This window comes from Saccostrea echinata, unplaced genomic scaffold (assembly GCF_033153115.1).
Source record: "Saccostrea echinata isolate AGI-Se365-2 ecotype Australia unplaced genomic scaffold, CSIRO_AGI_Sech_v1 ptg000005l, whole genome shotgun sequence".
In the NCBI taxonomy this organism is placed as follows: Eukaryota; Metazoa; Mollusca; class Bivalvia; order Ostreida; family Ostreidae; genus Saccostrea; species Saccostrea echinata.
Window position 1 is genome coordinate 10,151,557 of NW_026889754.1, and position 15,892 is coordinate 10,167,448.

General features: G+C 33.4%; 1 protein-coding gene across 1 annotated transcript in view; it reads left to right on the forward strand.

Annotated features, from left to right (window-relative positions):
• The window catches only part of LOC133179637 (uncharacterized), a 38,000-nt gene extending 22,517 nt beyond the window's left edge, over positions 1-15,483 (forward strand). The window contains exons 2-6 of the mRNA XM_061314342.1: positions 13,553-13,593; positions 13,845-14,003; positions 14,140-14,256; positions 14,418-15,059; positions 15,394-15,483. Of these exons, the coding sequence (XP_061170326.1) occupies positions 13,553-13,593; positions 13,845-14,003; positions 14,140-14,256; positions 14,418-15,059; positions 15,394-15,483 (1,049 nt within the window). The remainder of the gene's footprint in view (positions 1-13,552; positions 13,594-13,844; positions 14,004-14,139; positions 14,257-14,417; positions 15,060-15,393) is intronic.
• Positions 15,484-15,892: the final 409 nt, after the last annotated feature.

The window sequence follows — 15,892 nt, forward strand, 5'->3', positions numbered from 1 at the left end:
TGCGTGGTCAATGAAATAGGGGTAAAATTAGTAGTCTGTAACCTAATAAGGACACAAACCTTGTCTGATTTTGCTGAAATCTGACATGCCGGTGTCTTTTGTTTATACAAAGTAGCTGATGATGTTTCATTGAAATTGATGATTCCAAAGCAGAGTTATGGCCCTTTAATTGATGTGCTGGAACACCTTAAATCAGAGGATGAAATGAGCATAAGACACACAGTTCTCAAATTTGAAATGCTAACAACTCACATATGTTACAATTATTTTCTTTCTTTATATTTTGGTATACTAGATAAATATGTCCTATACAAAATTCAAGAAGCAAACTTTACCTATAACATAAATAAATATTTTAAACAATTTTTCAAAAAAATACCTTCAAAAAGCAAAAAATTCTTGGAAATTTTAAAAATAAAAATATTTAGCAAATTCTAATTTTAGTAAAACTTATATTAAAAAAATTCTACAATATATAAGCTTTAACAAATCAGTATAAAAGTTAGGGAAAAAAGATTAATACCTTTGTTATAAGCAGATTATCCAACCTGGTTCATTCAGCCTCTGTCAGGAAGTGGTACTTACTACTCTAATTGGATTATCCCTGGTCATATTTAGACTTCTTTAATGGGTATTTCATGTAATAATAAGCATGATTAGACAATTAATAACATAAATTTTATAAAATTTTGGTTTTTATAACTCTGATTTTACAAGAAAAGGAATTTAAACATGCATTTTACCTACATACATTTTTCACTTTGCTGTAGAAAAAGGGGAGGTAACTCTGCAATAGAAAGGTACAAAATAACAGAAAATAATTAAAAAGCATTTCATATACTCTCAATGGTTCAACACAGAGAAATACATACCATGTCTATGTCACATATAATCACTCCTGAAGTTACTTGGAAGTTGACTACTAAGAACAAAGGGTGGGGGGGGGGGGGGGGGGGGTTGTAGAGATGGTTATATTAAAATGCACATGAATTCTGCCTGCTAGGTGGATCACTATTTTTGCACAGTGTACATCTAAACTCTTGAAAACACACCTGTCCTTGTCCAAAAAAGATGATTTTGTCTGATATGCGACCACAGACAATGATGTCCAAGACACCTCAAGATTAGAAGAAGTCAGTAGGACTAAACATTCCACATGAAATGTTGAGCACCTTACTAACCTCCCCTGTCTTGGACAATCACAGATCAGTGCCAGCAATCAGACAGCAAATGTGTAATTCCAAAAGCTGAAAGAAAAGGAGAAAGTTTTAGAGACTGTAAACCAGTTTGGCGACAGATGATGGTGATAGATGAATACATTACAAAAAGAAATTGGTACAAACTTAAGAGACAGTTGATTTATACATTTAGTTAAGGCTACTGTAGAGTAATGTTGTTGACGGCTGTTTCATGTTTTCTGAATACTCATTTGTCTCTGCTACTGGTAGAAATTTGTTCACTTCTGACTGACAACTGGCCTGAATTTTTAAAAATAAAAGAAGTCTCCTATTCAGGCCACTGCATACAATGCCACCACATCAACTGAAAATGAGCCACTGAAAAAAAATACTCAACTTTTAAAGCACTTTTAACTTCAATTCACATTCATAATTAATAAATAATTGTATCAACTATAATTACATATACACCAAGTGACTAAAGTTTTAGGGAATAATGCATTTCTCTAATACTAAGAGCAGTGTAAAAGAACAATAAAATGTTAGAACATACCTGTGTTTTTTGTACTCCATTTGAAATTTAAAATAACTGGATAGGTGAGGAATGTGCTCTATGTCAGCTACAACATTAAATATAGAATCAAAATTCATATTGCATAAATTCTTGACACACATTAATTGCACACATTACATCATACCCTTTGACAAACACGAGCAGGTGCCCCCTCCCCTTTTCAATTTTTTAAATCAATCCAACTTCTCCAAAATACAATTTTTTTCATTAAATTTGTCAACAATTTGCATAATTAGTTATAAATTATCCAAAAAGTGCCAATAAATTGATTAACGTGAGTTTTGACCTTTGACCTGATAGGACACAGACTACCAATTATTTTGCTATACATTCCTTTACAATGTAAAAATTAATTTAAAAAATCACACCGGCTCAACTTACCTGAAACTTGGCATAGAGTAACAACAATTCAAGTCCAAAAATTTTTCAGGCTCTCGGGAAAATTCATAGTCTGCAAGTCCTGCTATGGCATCGCAAATAACCCCTACCCTGCTTATTTCACTTTTCCTTCGAGGAAAGGCTAAACATGGGCCTCTTTACACCCTTCCTACTACGCGCTTAAAAGCAAAATTTCCCATTATTATCAATTTTATAATTTTTTTCAGACCCTCTCCTTTCCATCTATGCCCAAAAATAACCCCATTCCACCCCATATACATCCCAAAGAATTTTTAAGAAAAAAGCTCTATTTTTAAACCGGCACTACTTGCGTGGTCAATGAAATAGGGGTAAAATTAGTAGTCTGTAACCTAATAAGGACACAAACCTTGTCTGATTTTGCTGAAATCTGACATGCCGGTGTCTTTTGTTTATACAAAGTAGCTGATGATGTTTCATTGAAATTGATGATTCCAAAGCAGAGTTATGGCCCTTTAATTGATGTGCTGGAACACCTTAAATCAGAGGATGAAATGAGCATAAGACACACAGTTCTCAAATTTGAAATGCTAACAACTCACATATGTTACAATTATTTTCTTTCTTTATATTTTGGTATACTAGATAAATATGTCCTATACAAAATTCAAGAAGCAAACTTTACCTATAACATAAATAAATATTTTAAACAATTTTTCAAAAAAATACCTTCAAAAAGCAAAAAATTCTTGGAAATTTTAAAAATAAAAATATTTAGCAAATTCTAATTTTAGTAAAACTTATATTAAAAAAATTCTACAATATATAAGCTTTAACAAATCAGTATAAAAGTTAGGGAAAAAAGATTAATACCTTTGTTATAAGCAGATTATCCAACCTGGTTCATTCAGCCTCTGTCAGGAAGTGGTACTTACTACTCTAATTGGATTATCCCTGGTCATATTTAGACTTCTTTAATGGGTATTTCATGTAATAATAAGCATGATTAGACAATTAATAACATAAATTTTATAAAATTTTGGTTTTTATAACTCTGATTTTACAAGAAAAGGAATTTAAACATGCATTTTACCTACATACATTTTTCACTTTGCTGTAGAAAAAGGGGAGGTAACTCTGCAATAGAAAGGTACAAAATAACAGAAAATAATTAAAAAGCATTTCATATACTCTCAATGGTTCAACACAGAGAAATACATACCATGTCTATGTCACATATAATCACTCCTGAAGTTACTTGGAAGTTGACTACTAAGAACAAAGGGTGGGGGGGGGGGGGGGTTGTAGAGATGGTTATATTAAAATGCACATGAATTCTGCCTGCTAGGTGGATCACTATTTTTGCACAGTGTACATCTAAATTCTTGAAAACACACCTGTCCTTGTCCAAAAAAGATGATTTTGTCTGATATGCGACCACAGACAATGATGTCCAAGACACCTCAAGATTAGAAGAAGTCAGTAGGACTAAACATTCCACATGAAATGTTGAGCACCTTACTAACCTCCCCTGTCTTGGACAATCACAGATCAGTGCCAGCAATCAGACAGCAAATGTGTAATTCCAAAAGCTGAAAGAAAAGGAGAAAGTTTTAGAGACTGTAAACCAGTTTGGCGACAGATGATGGTGATAGATGAATACATTACAAAAAGAAATTGGTACAAACTTAAGAGACAGTTGATTTATACATTTAGTTAAGGCTACTGTAGAGTAATGTTGTTGACGGCTGTTTCATGTTTTCTGAATACTCATTTGTCTCTGCTACTGGTAGAAATTTGTTCACTTCTGACTGACAACTGGCCTGAATTTTTAAAAATAAAAGAAGTCTCCTATTCAGGCCACTGCATACAATGCCACCACATCAACTGAAAATGAGCCACTGAAAAAAAATACTCAACTTTTAAAGCACTTTTAACTTCAATTCACATTCATAATTAATAAATAATTGTATCAACTATAATTACATATACACCAAGTGACTAAAGTTTTAGGGAATAATGCATTTCTCTAATACTGAGAGCAGTGTAAAAGAACAATAAAATGTTAGAACATACCTGTGTTTTTTGTACTCCATTTGAAATTTAAAATAACTGGATAGGTGAGGAATGTGCTCTATGTCAGCTACAACATTAAATATAGAATCAAAATTCATATTGCATAAATTCTTGACACACATTAATTGCACACATTACATCATACCCTTTGACAAACACGAGCAGGTGCCCCCTCCCCATTTTCAATTTTTTAAATCAATCCAACTTCTCCAAAATACAATTTTTTTCATTAAATTTGTCAACAATTTGCATAATTAGTTATAAATTATCCAAAAAGTGCCAATAAATTGATTAACGTGAGTTTTGACCTTTGACCTGATAGGACACAGACTACCAATTATTTTGCTATACATTCCTTTACAATGTAAAAATTAATTTAAAAAATCACACCGGCTCAACTTACCTGAAACTTGGCATAGAGTAACAACAATTCAAGTCCAAAAATTTTTCAGGCTCTCGGGAAAATTCATAGTCTGCAAGTCCTGCTATGGCATCGCAAATAACCCCTACCCTGCTTATTTCACTTTTCCTTCGAGGAAAGGCTAAACATGGGCCTCTTTACACCCTTCCTACTACGCGCTTAAAAGCAAAATTTCCCATTATTATCAATTTTATAATTTTTTTCAGACCCTCTCCTTTCCATCTATGCCCAAAAATAACCCCATTCCACCCCATATACATCCCAAAGAATTTTTAAGAAAAAAGCTCTATTTTTAAACCGGCACTACTTGCGTGGTCAATGAAATAGGGGTAAAATTAGTAGTCTGTAACCTAATAAGGACACAAACCTTGTCTGATTTTGCTGAAATCTGACATGCCGGTGTCTTTTGTTTATACAAAGTAGCTGATGATGTTTCATTGAAATTGATGATTCCAAAGCAGAGTTATGGCCCTTTAATTGATGTGCTGGAACACCTTAAATCAGAGGATGAAATGAGCATAAGACACACAGTTCTCAAATTTGAAATGCTAACAACTCACATATGTTACAATTATTTTCTTTCTTTATATTTTGGTATACTAGATAAATATGTCCTATACAAAATTCAAGAAGCAAACTTTACCTATAACATAAATAAATATTTTAAACAATTTTTCAAAAAAATACCTTCAAAAAGCAAAAAATTCTTGGAAATTTTAAAAATAAAAATATTTAGCAAATTCTAATTTTAGTAAAACTTATATTAAAAAAATTCTACAATATATAAGCTTTAACAAATCAGTATAAAAGTTAGGGAAAAAAGATTAATACCTTTGTTATAAGCAGATTATCCAACCTGGTTCATTCAGCCTCTGTCAGGAAGTGGTACTTACTACTCTAATTGGATTATCCCTGGTCATATTTAGACTTCTTTAATGCGTATTTCATGTAATAATAAGCATGATTAGACAATTAATAACATAAATTTTATAAAATTTTGGTTTTTATAACTCTGATTTTACAAGAAAAGGAATTTAAACATGCATTTTACCTACATACATTTTTCACTTTGCTGTAGAAAAAGGGGAGGTAACTCTGCAATAGAAAGGTACAAAATAACAGAAAATAATTAAAAAGCATTTCATATACTCTCAATGGTTCAACACAGAGAAATACATACCATGTCTATGTCACATATAATCACTCCTGAAGTTACTTGGAAGTTGACTACTAAGAACAAAGGGTGGGGGGGGGGGGTTGTAGAGATGGTTATATTAAAATGCACATGAATTCTGCCTGCTAGGTGGATCACTATTTTTGCACAGTGTACATCTAAACTCTTGAAAACACACCTGTCCTTGTCCAAAAAAGATGATTTTGTCTGATATGCGACCACAGACAATGATGTCCAAGACACCTCAAGATTAGAAGAAGTCAGTAGGACTAAACATTCCACATGAAATGTTGAGCACCTTACTAACCTCCCCTGTCTTGGACAATCACAGATCAGTGCCAGCAATCAGACAGCAAATGTGTAATTCCAAAAGCTGAAAGAAAAGGAGAAAGTTTTAGAGACTGTAAACCAGTTTGGCGACAGATGATGGTGATAGATGAATACATTACAAAAAGAAATTGGTACAAACTTAAGAGACAGTTGATTTATACATTTAGTTAAGGCTACTGTAGAGTAATGTTGTTGACGGCTGTTTCATGTTTTCTGAATACTCATTTGTCTCTGCTACTGGTAGAAATTTGTTCACTTCTGACTGACAACTGGCCTGAATTTTTAAAAATAAAAGAAGTCTCCTATTCAGGCCACTGCATACAATGCCACCACATCAACTGAAAATGAGCCACTGAAAAAAAATACTCAACTTTTAAAGCACTTTTAACTTCAATTCACATTCATAATTAATAAATAATTGTATCAACTATAATTACATATACACCAAGTGACTAAAGTTTTAGGGAATAATGCATTTCTCTAATACTAAGAGCAGTGTAAAAGAACAATAAAATGTTAGAACATACCTGTGTTTTTTGTACTCCATTTGAAATTTAAAATAACTGGATAGGTGAGGAATGTGCTCTATGTCAGCTACAACATTAAATATAGAATCAAAATTCATATTGCATAAATTCTTGACACACATTAATTGCACACATTACATCATACCCTTTGACAAACACGAGCAGGTGCCCCCTCCCCTTTTCAATTTTTTAAATCAATCCAACTTCTCCAAAATACAATTTTTTTCATTAAATTTGTCAACAATTTGCATAATTAGTTATAAATTATCCAAAAAGTGCCAATAAATTGATTAACGTGAGTTTTGACCTTTGACCTGATAGGACACAGACTACCAATTATTTTGCTATACATTCCTTTACAATGTAAAAATTAATTTAAAAAATCACACCGGCTCAACTTACCTGAAACTTGGCATAGAGTAACAACAATTCAAGTCCAAAAATTTTTCAGGCTCTCGGGAAAATTCATAGTCTGCAAGTCCTGCTATGGCATCGCAAATAACCCCTACCCTGCTTATTTCACTTTTCCTTCGAGGAAAGGCTAAACATGGGCCTCTTTACACCCTTCCTACTACGCGCTTAAAAGCAAAATTTCCCATTATTATCAATTTTATAATTTTTTTCAGACCCTCTCCTTTCCATCTATGCCCAAAAATAACCCCATTCCACCCCATATACATCCCAAAGAATTTTTAAGAAAAAAGCTCTATTTTTAAACCGGCACTACTTGCGTGGTCAATGAAATAGGGGTAAAATTAGTAGTCTGTAACCTGTAATTCCTAGCGGCAGCGACTGGAATCAAGGGCAGAGAACCAGTGCTATGTTTATTGGCGCCCGACTCTCGAATACAAAAATTAAGTCGTACTAAGAATCGTCGACAACAATCCGACTGTACTGCAACATCGCTAAAGTGTTATACATAAAAAAAAATAAATGGTACCCCCTTATTTCCCATACTATCACACATATGTACCTCAATAAAACTGTTGTCTTAGTCAACGTTGAAGGATGTCTTTACATCTCAAAATGATGACCCGTGTAGTATTTGTGTGATAGGATTGGATTTAATAAAATTATAGCTTTTATAACTGTTATTAAAATTTGCATTAATAATCGATGGAAAAGTTTAAGTATTGATTTTTACTAATATTTACCATGATTTCTTTCTGATCTCCCGCTTTTCTGTCAAACACATTGTAGTTTCAGTTCAGAGTTAACAGCAACAAAATTTTTGATTGGTTAAAATCTTTATTTCACATTCTGAAACTTTCTAGTTTTACAGTATGATTTGGGAAACGTCCTTGTCTGAGTTATACATAGAATACAGTTTTTCATTGGATAAGAGACACATACCTCCAGTCCGCGGTGTATTTAGAGTCCACTATTTCATTTATAGATCAGTTGGTTTGGAACCTTCTCAAAGGTTCGTGCCAGCTCACTTTTTCTGATAAGAGGGGTGGATCCCGGTCTCCGTCTCTGTCTCGTTCAAGTTGCCATTTTGTTTCCTTCATTTACACGTCCACTTTTGTTAATTTCCAGTTCCTTATTTCTATTTTTGGTAAACCGGTTAAGTTAGGCATAGTAGATTTTTCGTGCAGGGGTGGGTCACTTCTCTTCGGACTTAGCATTGGTATAGGACGGGTTCTGGATACTTTACATCTGTTAGGTAGGCACTATTTTTATTGAGGCCCATTTAATAATAGGATAGGTCGTTAGTACATTAGTTTTTGTTGTAAATATATAAATGTAAATATTTTGTGCTGTTAATAAAATATAATTGTTGCCATAATAAATACTTGTTAATTTGCAAACGCTTGTTATTAAAATTCTTGGTTTGGTAAGTCACTTACGTGACTAATTGAAATACACAGGTTTATTGGTTAGTAAGAACTTGGAATAAAACGCGAAGTACTATTATTGATAAAGAAAATGTGTGTTATTTAATGAGTTAAGAAGTACTTTCATACGATCAAATCCGGTTACATTGGTGCCGTGAGTGGTACCTAAGACCGAAGCTAAAACCAAATCTGGTTACATTTGAATTAGCGTTGGTTTTAAAAATAACTGAAGTAATAACAAACTAAAATTACATATTCAAAAACGCTTTTTATATATAAAAAAAAAACAAAACAAACAAAAACCTACCATTATACACCTAACAACACATTAATAAGAACGTATTATTATGGATCCCCAAAGAACCAGTAGAAAAGGAAGTATGAAGTGGGGATATATATATATGCGATTCCCGCTCTCTTCGTTTACCTGCAGAATGTGTTGTGAAACAAAACTCTGCAGTTGTATATGTTATACCTGCAAACAATTAGTATACTGTATGCAATGTTTTCGTTTGCTGCTGGACAGCATGTGCCCGCTCAGTCGAAGCGGCATTGCAACAGTTAAATTCTTATACTGATTAATTATGAATAATATTATATGTTTAAAATAGACTTTTTTTTAAAAATAATTTTTTCCCTTTCTTTCAGATGATGTCTTTCTCATAAAAGTGAGATGGTTGGGGAGGGGGGAGGGTAACTTGATCAGTAAAGATAAGCAAAAAACTATTACTCTATTTTACTATGATTTTAAAATATAATAATTTAATTTACTTCTCCGTTAATTGGTAGTATCTTAAAATAGGTTTGATTTACTTTTTTTTGGCAAACAACTAGTGTATCTTCATGAATGGGAAAAGGGGGAGGGGGGGGGGTTCTTATAGCATTCTCTCTAAATGTGTATATCATCCAATGTTTATAACGTAGAATTACGCACTAAGGTTTTATTTGGACAAGTCCAGTTTGAAGGGTGACCGACGTAAATGCTCGACAACCAGATAATGATACTAATTATGATAAGTAAAATAAAACAATGTCAGTTTAAAAAATGTCATCATTTACTATTAATGAATAAATAAAAGATAATATAATTATGAAAATTTAGTTGTAATCTTCAGTTCTAATCTCCTTAAAATGTACTGTGTATAACTACCCCCATCAAACCTACCAGACAGACAAATATACACATGACATAACACCCAGACGCGGCTGGTCCGCTAGAAGAGGGACAGTTTTCGGCTAGCATCAAAGGAGGCGCTAGCGCCAGGGTTATTCTACTTTTAGAAAGAGGCGACAGCATTGAATTTTACGAAACAAGGCCTTTTTATCTCTATTAAATTAAAATATATTTAAATTACATATCTATTATTTTCATTATTCTTAATAATTAACGCATTGGTAAATCAGTTGTATTTCTTTTTGTCTACAATTTGAACTTTTCAAACTCTTTCACCACTACACCTACATAGACACTTCCAGTGGTCAGGGAGAAGTTCCATTTTAATAATAAGGGGTGTTAAGTATTCCTTTTAAAGGTTTTGGTTATTTAATTAGATAAAAGTTCTATATTTGATGTATATAGTATGAAAACTGCTGTCACCAAAATTTAATTAATTAAAATCAAAGATAATAATGATAATATCGTAATTTTTTATATCCAACAATAATCTATTCCACCCCTTATTTGAATGGGTTATCATTTATTATAAAAGGGATGAGCAGAGATTTTCGACTTTCATCTTTGGAACGTGTTGAAATCAGAAAGACGATTCTAGTGTTAATTCTTGTATTGCTGGCGCACGGAGGGACAGTTCGGTGTGGGGACTTCATGGAGTTTGAAGAGGGGAACTTTTAGGCTACAACAGTCGCCATCATCAGTAGATTGAGAGGGGATGTCAATTTGCTAAAATTTCAGCATCTCCAGAGATTCATTGTCCGCCACTCAAATGTGAAATGCGAGGGAATTCTAAGGAACTCTTGGACGACTATTCAGATGAATGGACAGACATGTCAGGTAAATAGACTAATTGTAATTTTTTTTTTAAGAATTAAAATTAATTCATTTTTTTAAGAATTAGAATTAATTCAAGCAACCTTATTTTTTAGAACAAACATCAGAGCACCTGGACTGCAGACACCTTCACCGAATCCTCCCAGAGCATTACAAGGACGGTTGAACTAGTCGCAATCACATTCAGTAAGTATTTTATATTACTGAAGTTAAAAAATTGCTTACAGTTTTTCCCCTCAAAATTAACTAGCTTCGCTTCTAAAGTTTCCCCTCCACAAATAACTAGCTTCTAAAGCTTTTTTAATTTTTTTTTTTTCGTATATTTAGACAAACCGTGGATAAATGTTAGCATTGGCGTGACAATTCTTCTGTTAGTTTTGTCGTTCTATGTCGTTACGTGCGCCATTCGGAGAAAGTGTCAACAACCTAGAATTGACATCGATTCCCAATCCCTTACGGAGTTTTATGCTGTGGTAATGAGGGAATTTAAAAACGATTAATCTTTTGCAGTACTCTACTTTTTGGACAAACTATGTGGATTCATGATGACCACCCAGTCGGACAACCTCCTCGTCCACCCACACCTCCACCGATCCCTCAGCCCAGGCAGCAGCTGCGCCGTTCAACCAGGCTTAGAAGACCTCCCAATAGACTTGCCCTTTGATTATTTATATTTTGAAATGGACTGCATTTCTTGATACACGAACTATTCTTGATTACTACAAATTTCATCATCACTTTTCTTTGAAAATTTGTCATCTTTTCTTTGAAAACTGAAATTTTGTCACTGTTTTGTTAAATAATCATATCTTTTGAAAGTTAGTTTTTCCTCTCCTGACCACCACATATCTTTATTAATACATTAAGCATTATTTGTTAAATTATTTATTTTCTGGAGAAGAAAAAAAACTGTAAACGAAATTATCAAACTTTTTCCTCAGATATTTTTGTAATGATTAAAATCTGAATTGTCTTGTAACCTTTATTGTGATTGTGTAAATTATTGGTGAAATTAAAAGAACTAAATCTACATAGGAACTTTTTTGTTATCTCTATTTAACATTTTCTCTATTTACAATGTTGTCGCCCGCGTGGCGCAGTAGTTATAGCGTGTACTCTAGAGTCGCGAAGTAAGGAGTTGATCCTTACGTCGCGGGTCCGAATCCCACTGTGGGACGTGGAGACCAGTCCTTCGGATGAGACCGTATAAACCGAGCTCCCGTGTCGCAGTAGGTGCTGGCCCGAAAAAAGACCCCTCACTGCTCAATTGCCGTAAGTGCCGAGTATAGGACAAAATTTGCAGCTCTCCACCGGCAAGTGGTGGCGTCTCCATATGAGTGAAAAATTCTCAAGAGGGACATTAAACAACAAATAAACAAACAAATTTACAATGTTATAATTTACGAAGAATTGTCCTTGGCTTCATTTTCTCTCATTTTGTCTAGTTGACAGAGAATGTTTGAGAGTTTTTCCACAATTGCATTTTATTGAGACTGGAAGGACTGAAAAAGAAAGAATTCTTACAGTAGTATATTCATTAGCAATCGGAGAAAGATTGTATTAAACAAACAAGGATGTTATGTTTTTTTTATGTAAGGCAATGTAAACTCTCCCGTTCCTATCTAATTTTTAAATAATTGGAGAAAGACGTATCCGGGAACTGTATTACCCAAACAAGGATGTTTTATTATGAAATGTATTGTAAATATTAATAATAATAACATAATTCAAAGTGTTAGTTAAACAAAGTCATAAGAAATTGAATACATAGGACAAGAACAGGTTAATCTTTCACTTCTTGTCATGGAATACACTTGCACTAAGTGCGGCAAGAAATTCTGTAACGTATTTACAAGGCGTCACATGAAATTACATGTAGACAATGTATCGTTAGAGTGCAGTTTTTTTGGAAGAAAATTAATCTCAAAGATAACTTTAAACGTCACGTAAAAACATGCAAGAAGAAAAAAAGAAAAAAAATACGAGAAATATTATGCCCCCGGATCGAAAGATCCCGGGGGTATATTGTTTTTGTCCTGTCTGTTTGTCCGTTTGTCTGTTGTCAACTTTAACCTCGCCCATATCTTTTGATTGGTTGGAGCTATGACTTTCATTTTTCACATGTGTATTCCTTGTGACAAGACCTTTCTTTGGGTACCACCATATTTGACCTTTAGACCTTGGAGTTTCCCCCACTTTTGCAAAATTTTATGAGACTTTGACGTTGGCCATAACTTTTGAACAGTTGGTGCTTGGGGTTTCAAACTTCACATGTGTATTCCTTGTGACAAGACCTTCCTCTGGATATCATCCCCTTTGACCTTGACCTAGGAGTTTGACCTACTTTTGAAAAAAATTAACCTTAGCCATCACTTTTGAACGGTTGGAACTAAGGCTTTCATACTTCACTTAGGTAATCTTGTGACAAGACCTTCCTTTGGATACCAACCACTTTGACCTTTTGACCTTGACATACAGTAGGAGTTTGATCTTCTTTTGAAAAACTTTAACCATGGCCGTAACTTTTGAATGGTTGGAGCTAGGGCTTTCACACTTCACATATGTAATTCTTGTGACAAGACCTTTCTTTGGATACCAACCACTTTGACCTTGACATAGGAGTTTGACCTACTTTTGAAAAACTTTAACCTTGGCCATAACTTTTAAATGGTTGGTGCTACGGTTTTCATACTTCACATATGTGATCCTTGTGACAAGACCTTTCTTTGGATACCAACAACTTTGACCTTGACATTTTACTTTTAAAAAGCTTTAACCTTCGCCATTACTTTTGAACAGTTGCAGCTAGGGCTTTAAAATTTCACAGGTATATTCCTCGAGACCAAGACCTTTCTTTGGGTACCAACATTTTGTATCTTTTGGCCTGGATTTTGACTTGGAAGTGCCCCGGTCTGTCCTCCTCTGTACTTGGGTATTAAAATTCCTGATCCATTTTCCAATACATTAAAGTTGTGGTCCCATATTCCATATTCCAAATTGAATTTCTTTATTTGTATGCTTAAAAATGAAAATTGATCAATTGACACTTTTGTTCTGTATATATTCCAGGTAAGACAAATTTGCCACATTTCACTGGAAGATTTATGAAGGTAATAGCAAAAACATTTTAAAAAGAGGGGAAGGAAAAAAAAGTCCAGCAAACTGACAAGTAACATTAACTTTGGATTTAAGATACTACTTCTCTAGAAAAAGCTTTTCATTTATTTGCCTCCATCTATTATTAAGTTTTAGAACAAAATACAAAATGCTTCATTATTAATTGGTTAGAATAATCTATGTTATTCATGCAAAACGTATGCCATTGACTTTCCTTGGCTTTTGAAATTTCACATTTTCTTAGGGAATAGACCCAAACAGCTTTCTGAAAACCCATGTACAAGGAATACTAAACCACGGGATGGGAACATTCGATGTTTATGTTGACATCAACGAATACTGTCATGACTCGAACTTGGTGATGAATGTTATTTTAAAGACAATCCACAATTCCATTTCAAAGGCAAGATATATGATTTGATGCTTTAGACAGCATTTAGAAAGATGTTTAATTAATTATGAGCTTGATGTGATTTTATTTATCTTGGAAAACTTAAATGATTCTAAATAAGTTCAATGTAAAATATGTCTATTTTCAGGATGGATACCTGCCACAGAGGCTGTACATCCAAGCCGATAATTGTGCAAGAGAAAATAAAAACAGATTTGTGCTAGGGTTTTGTGAATTGTTGGTTAGACTATCAATATTTCATGAGGTACGTGCACAACATGCATAAATTAATGAGACAAAATACAGAATACTATTCTTAATTCATTTTGATGCTACTTTGAGAACAAGTTTAAATGGTATCCTTCGTTAATATTTGGCGTTAAACAATAATAATCAATCAATCGTTAATATTAAGTTAATTTTCAGGTGCATTTGTCCTTCCACCATGTTGGACACACCCATGAAGATATTAATGCAGCATTTTCACATTTAGCCATGCGACTGAGAAGATGTGAAACCGAGACTATGCCAAAACTCTTAAATATCTTAAATGGGGCCAAACAATCAAGAGGCCTTTTTGATATAAAATCATGGCTGCAACCACATTTACGTGAAATCAAGCATCATTCTCAACCACTTCTTTTTAAATTCAGTAGAAATGAGACCCAAAAAATCACAATGCAGTACAGGACCAACAGCAATAGGACATGGAAAACAACTGGAGAAGAAGGAATATTTAATGGCATTTCACTCGATGAACCTCGTATTCTTCTGCCAAGCAATTTCCAAGCAGACAGACTCACCAAACAGAAACAACATTCAGAAACACCAGTATATAACATGTCAGATGAAGGACAGTTTAGATGGTGGATATCCTACTTACAATATCTACAGGTAGTCAAAGATGATGAGCATTCACTAAATGACTATGCTCTGGAAGGAGCCATTTGGCTATTGCCACAGTTGGAGGGCAAACAAAGAAAATCTGAAGAGGTTTTAGTAGAGATCAACCGCCATCGTCTTGAAATGGTACACAAGGAATTAGACGATTATAAGATACTATTCTGTGTTCTTTCAGATCATTTTTTTGTTTTACTAGCAATTAAATGTTATTGACTATTTTTGCAATTAATAATTATCAATTTCTTATGTACTATAATCTTTATACCACTTCTTCTTCAGTCTTACTGACATGATGTTTACATGTATCTGGAATATTTCAAAATTTGAAAGAAAAAAAAATTGATAGATATATTTATCAGATTATCTTATTTTAGTGAATTGGCCACCTGATGTATTTTGCAGTCATTGTAAAAAATATTTTGCAAGATTACATATTACTTTTAATTTAATTTTTAATATTTCCAAACAGTTCTGTTTTTTGGGCATGTTTGTGTTTTAGGTTATCATGTCAAAGGGGAAGAGAGAGGACAAGAAAAAAAACATCGGGAGGAAAGGAAGATCTGACATAAAAGATAAAGACAGTTCTTGAATATCATAGCTGTATATAGTGAAGCTTAAAGATTGTATATAAAGAGCTAAGGTCAATGTCCTTGTACATACAGTAAACTTATTTAAATGTGCATTGTTTAAAGATAAGGATTAATTCACCAAGTTTATATCTTTGTAGTACATAAAAACAAACAAAACAAACAAGCTGTAGGTGATTCCTCCAAAAGTCCTTTGGCTATTGTCATTTTCATACCACATTATACATTACATGTTTTATAACATTTGGCCATTCTCAGATGCATCATTCATGGCCAGCAGAAGGAATAAAGCTGGTCAAGTCAACACCTGTTGATTATCAGATTAACTAATGGATTCTTATTTTTAATTGCATACCAAGTCTCTTAACCTTTATAATTTTTATAAAGTCTACACATCTTCATAATACTTCC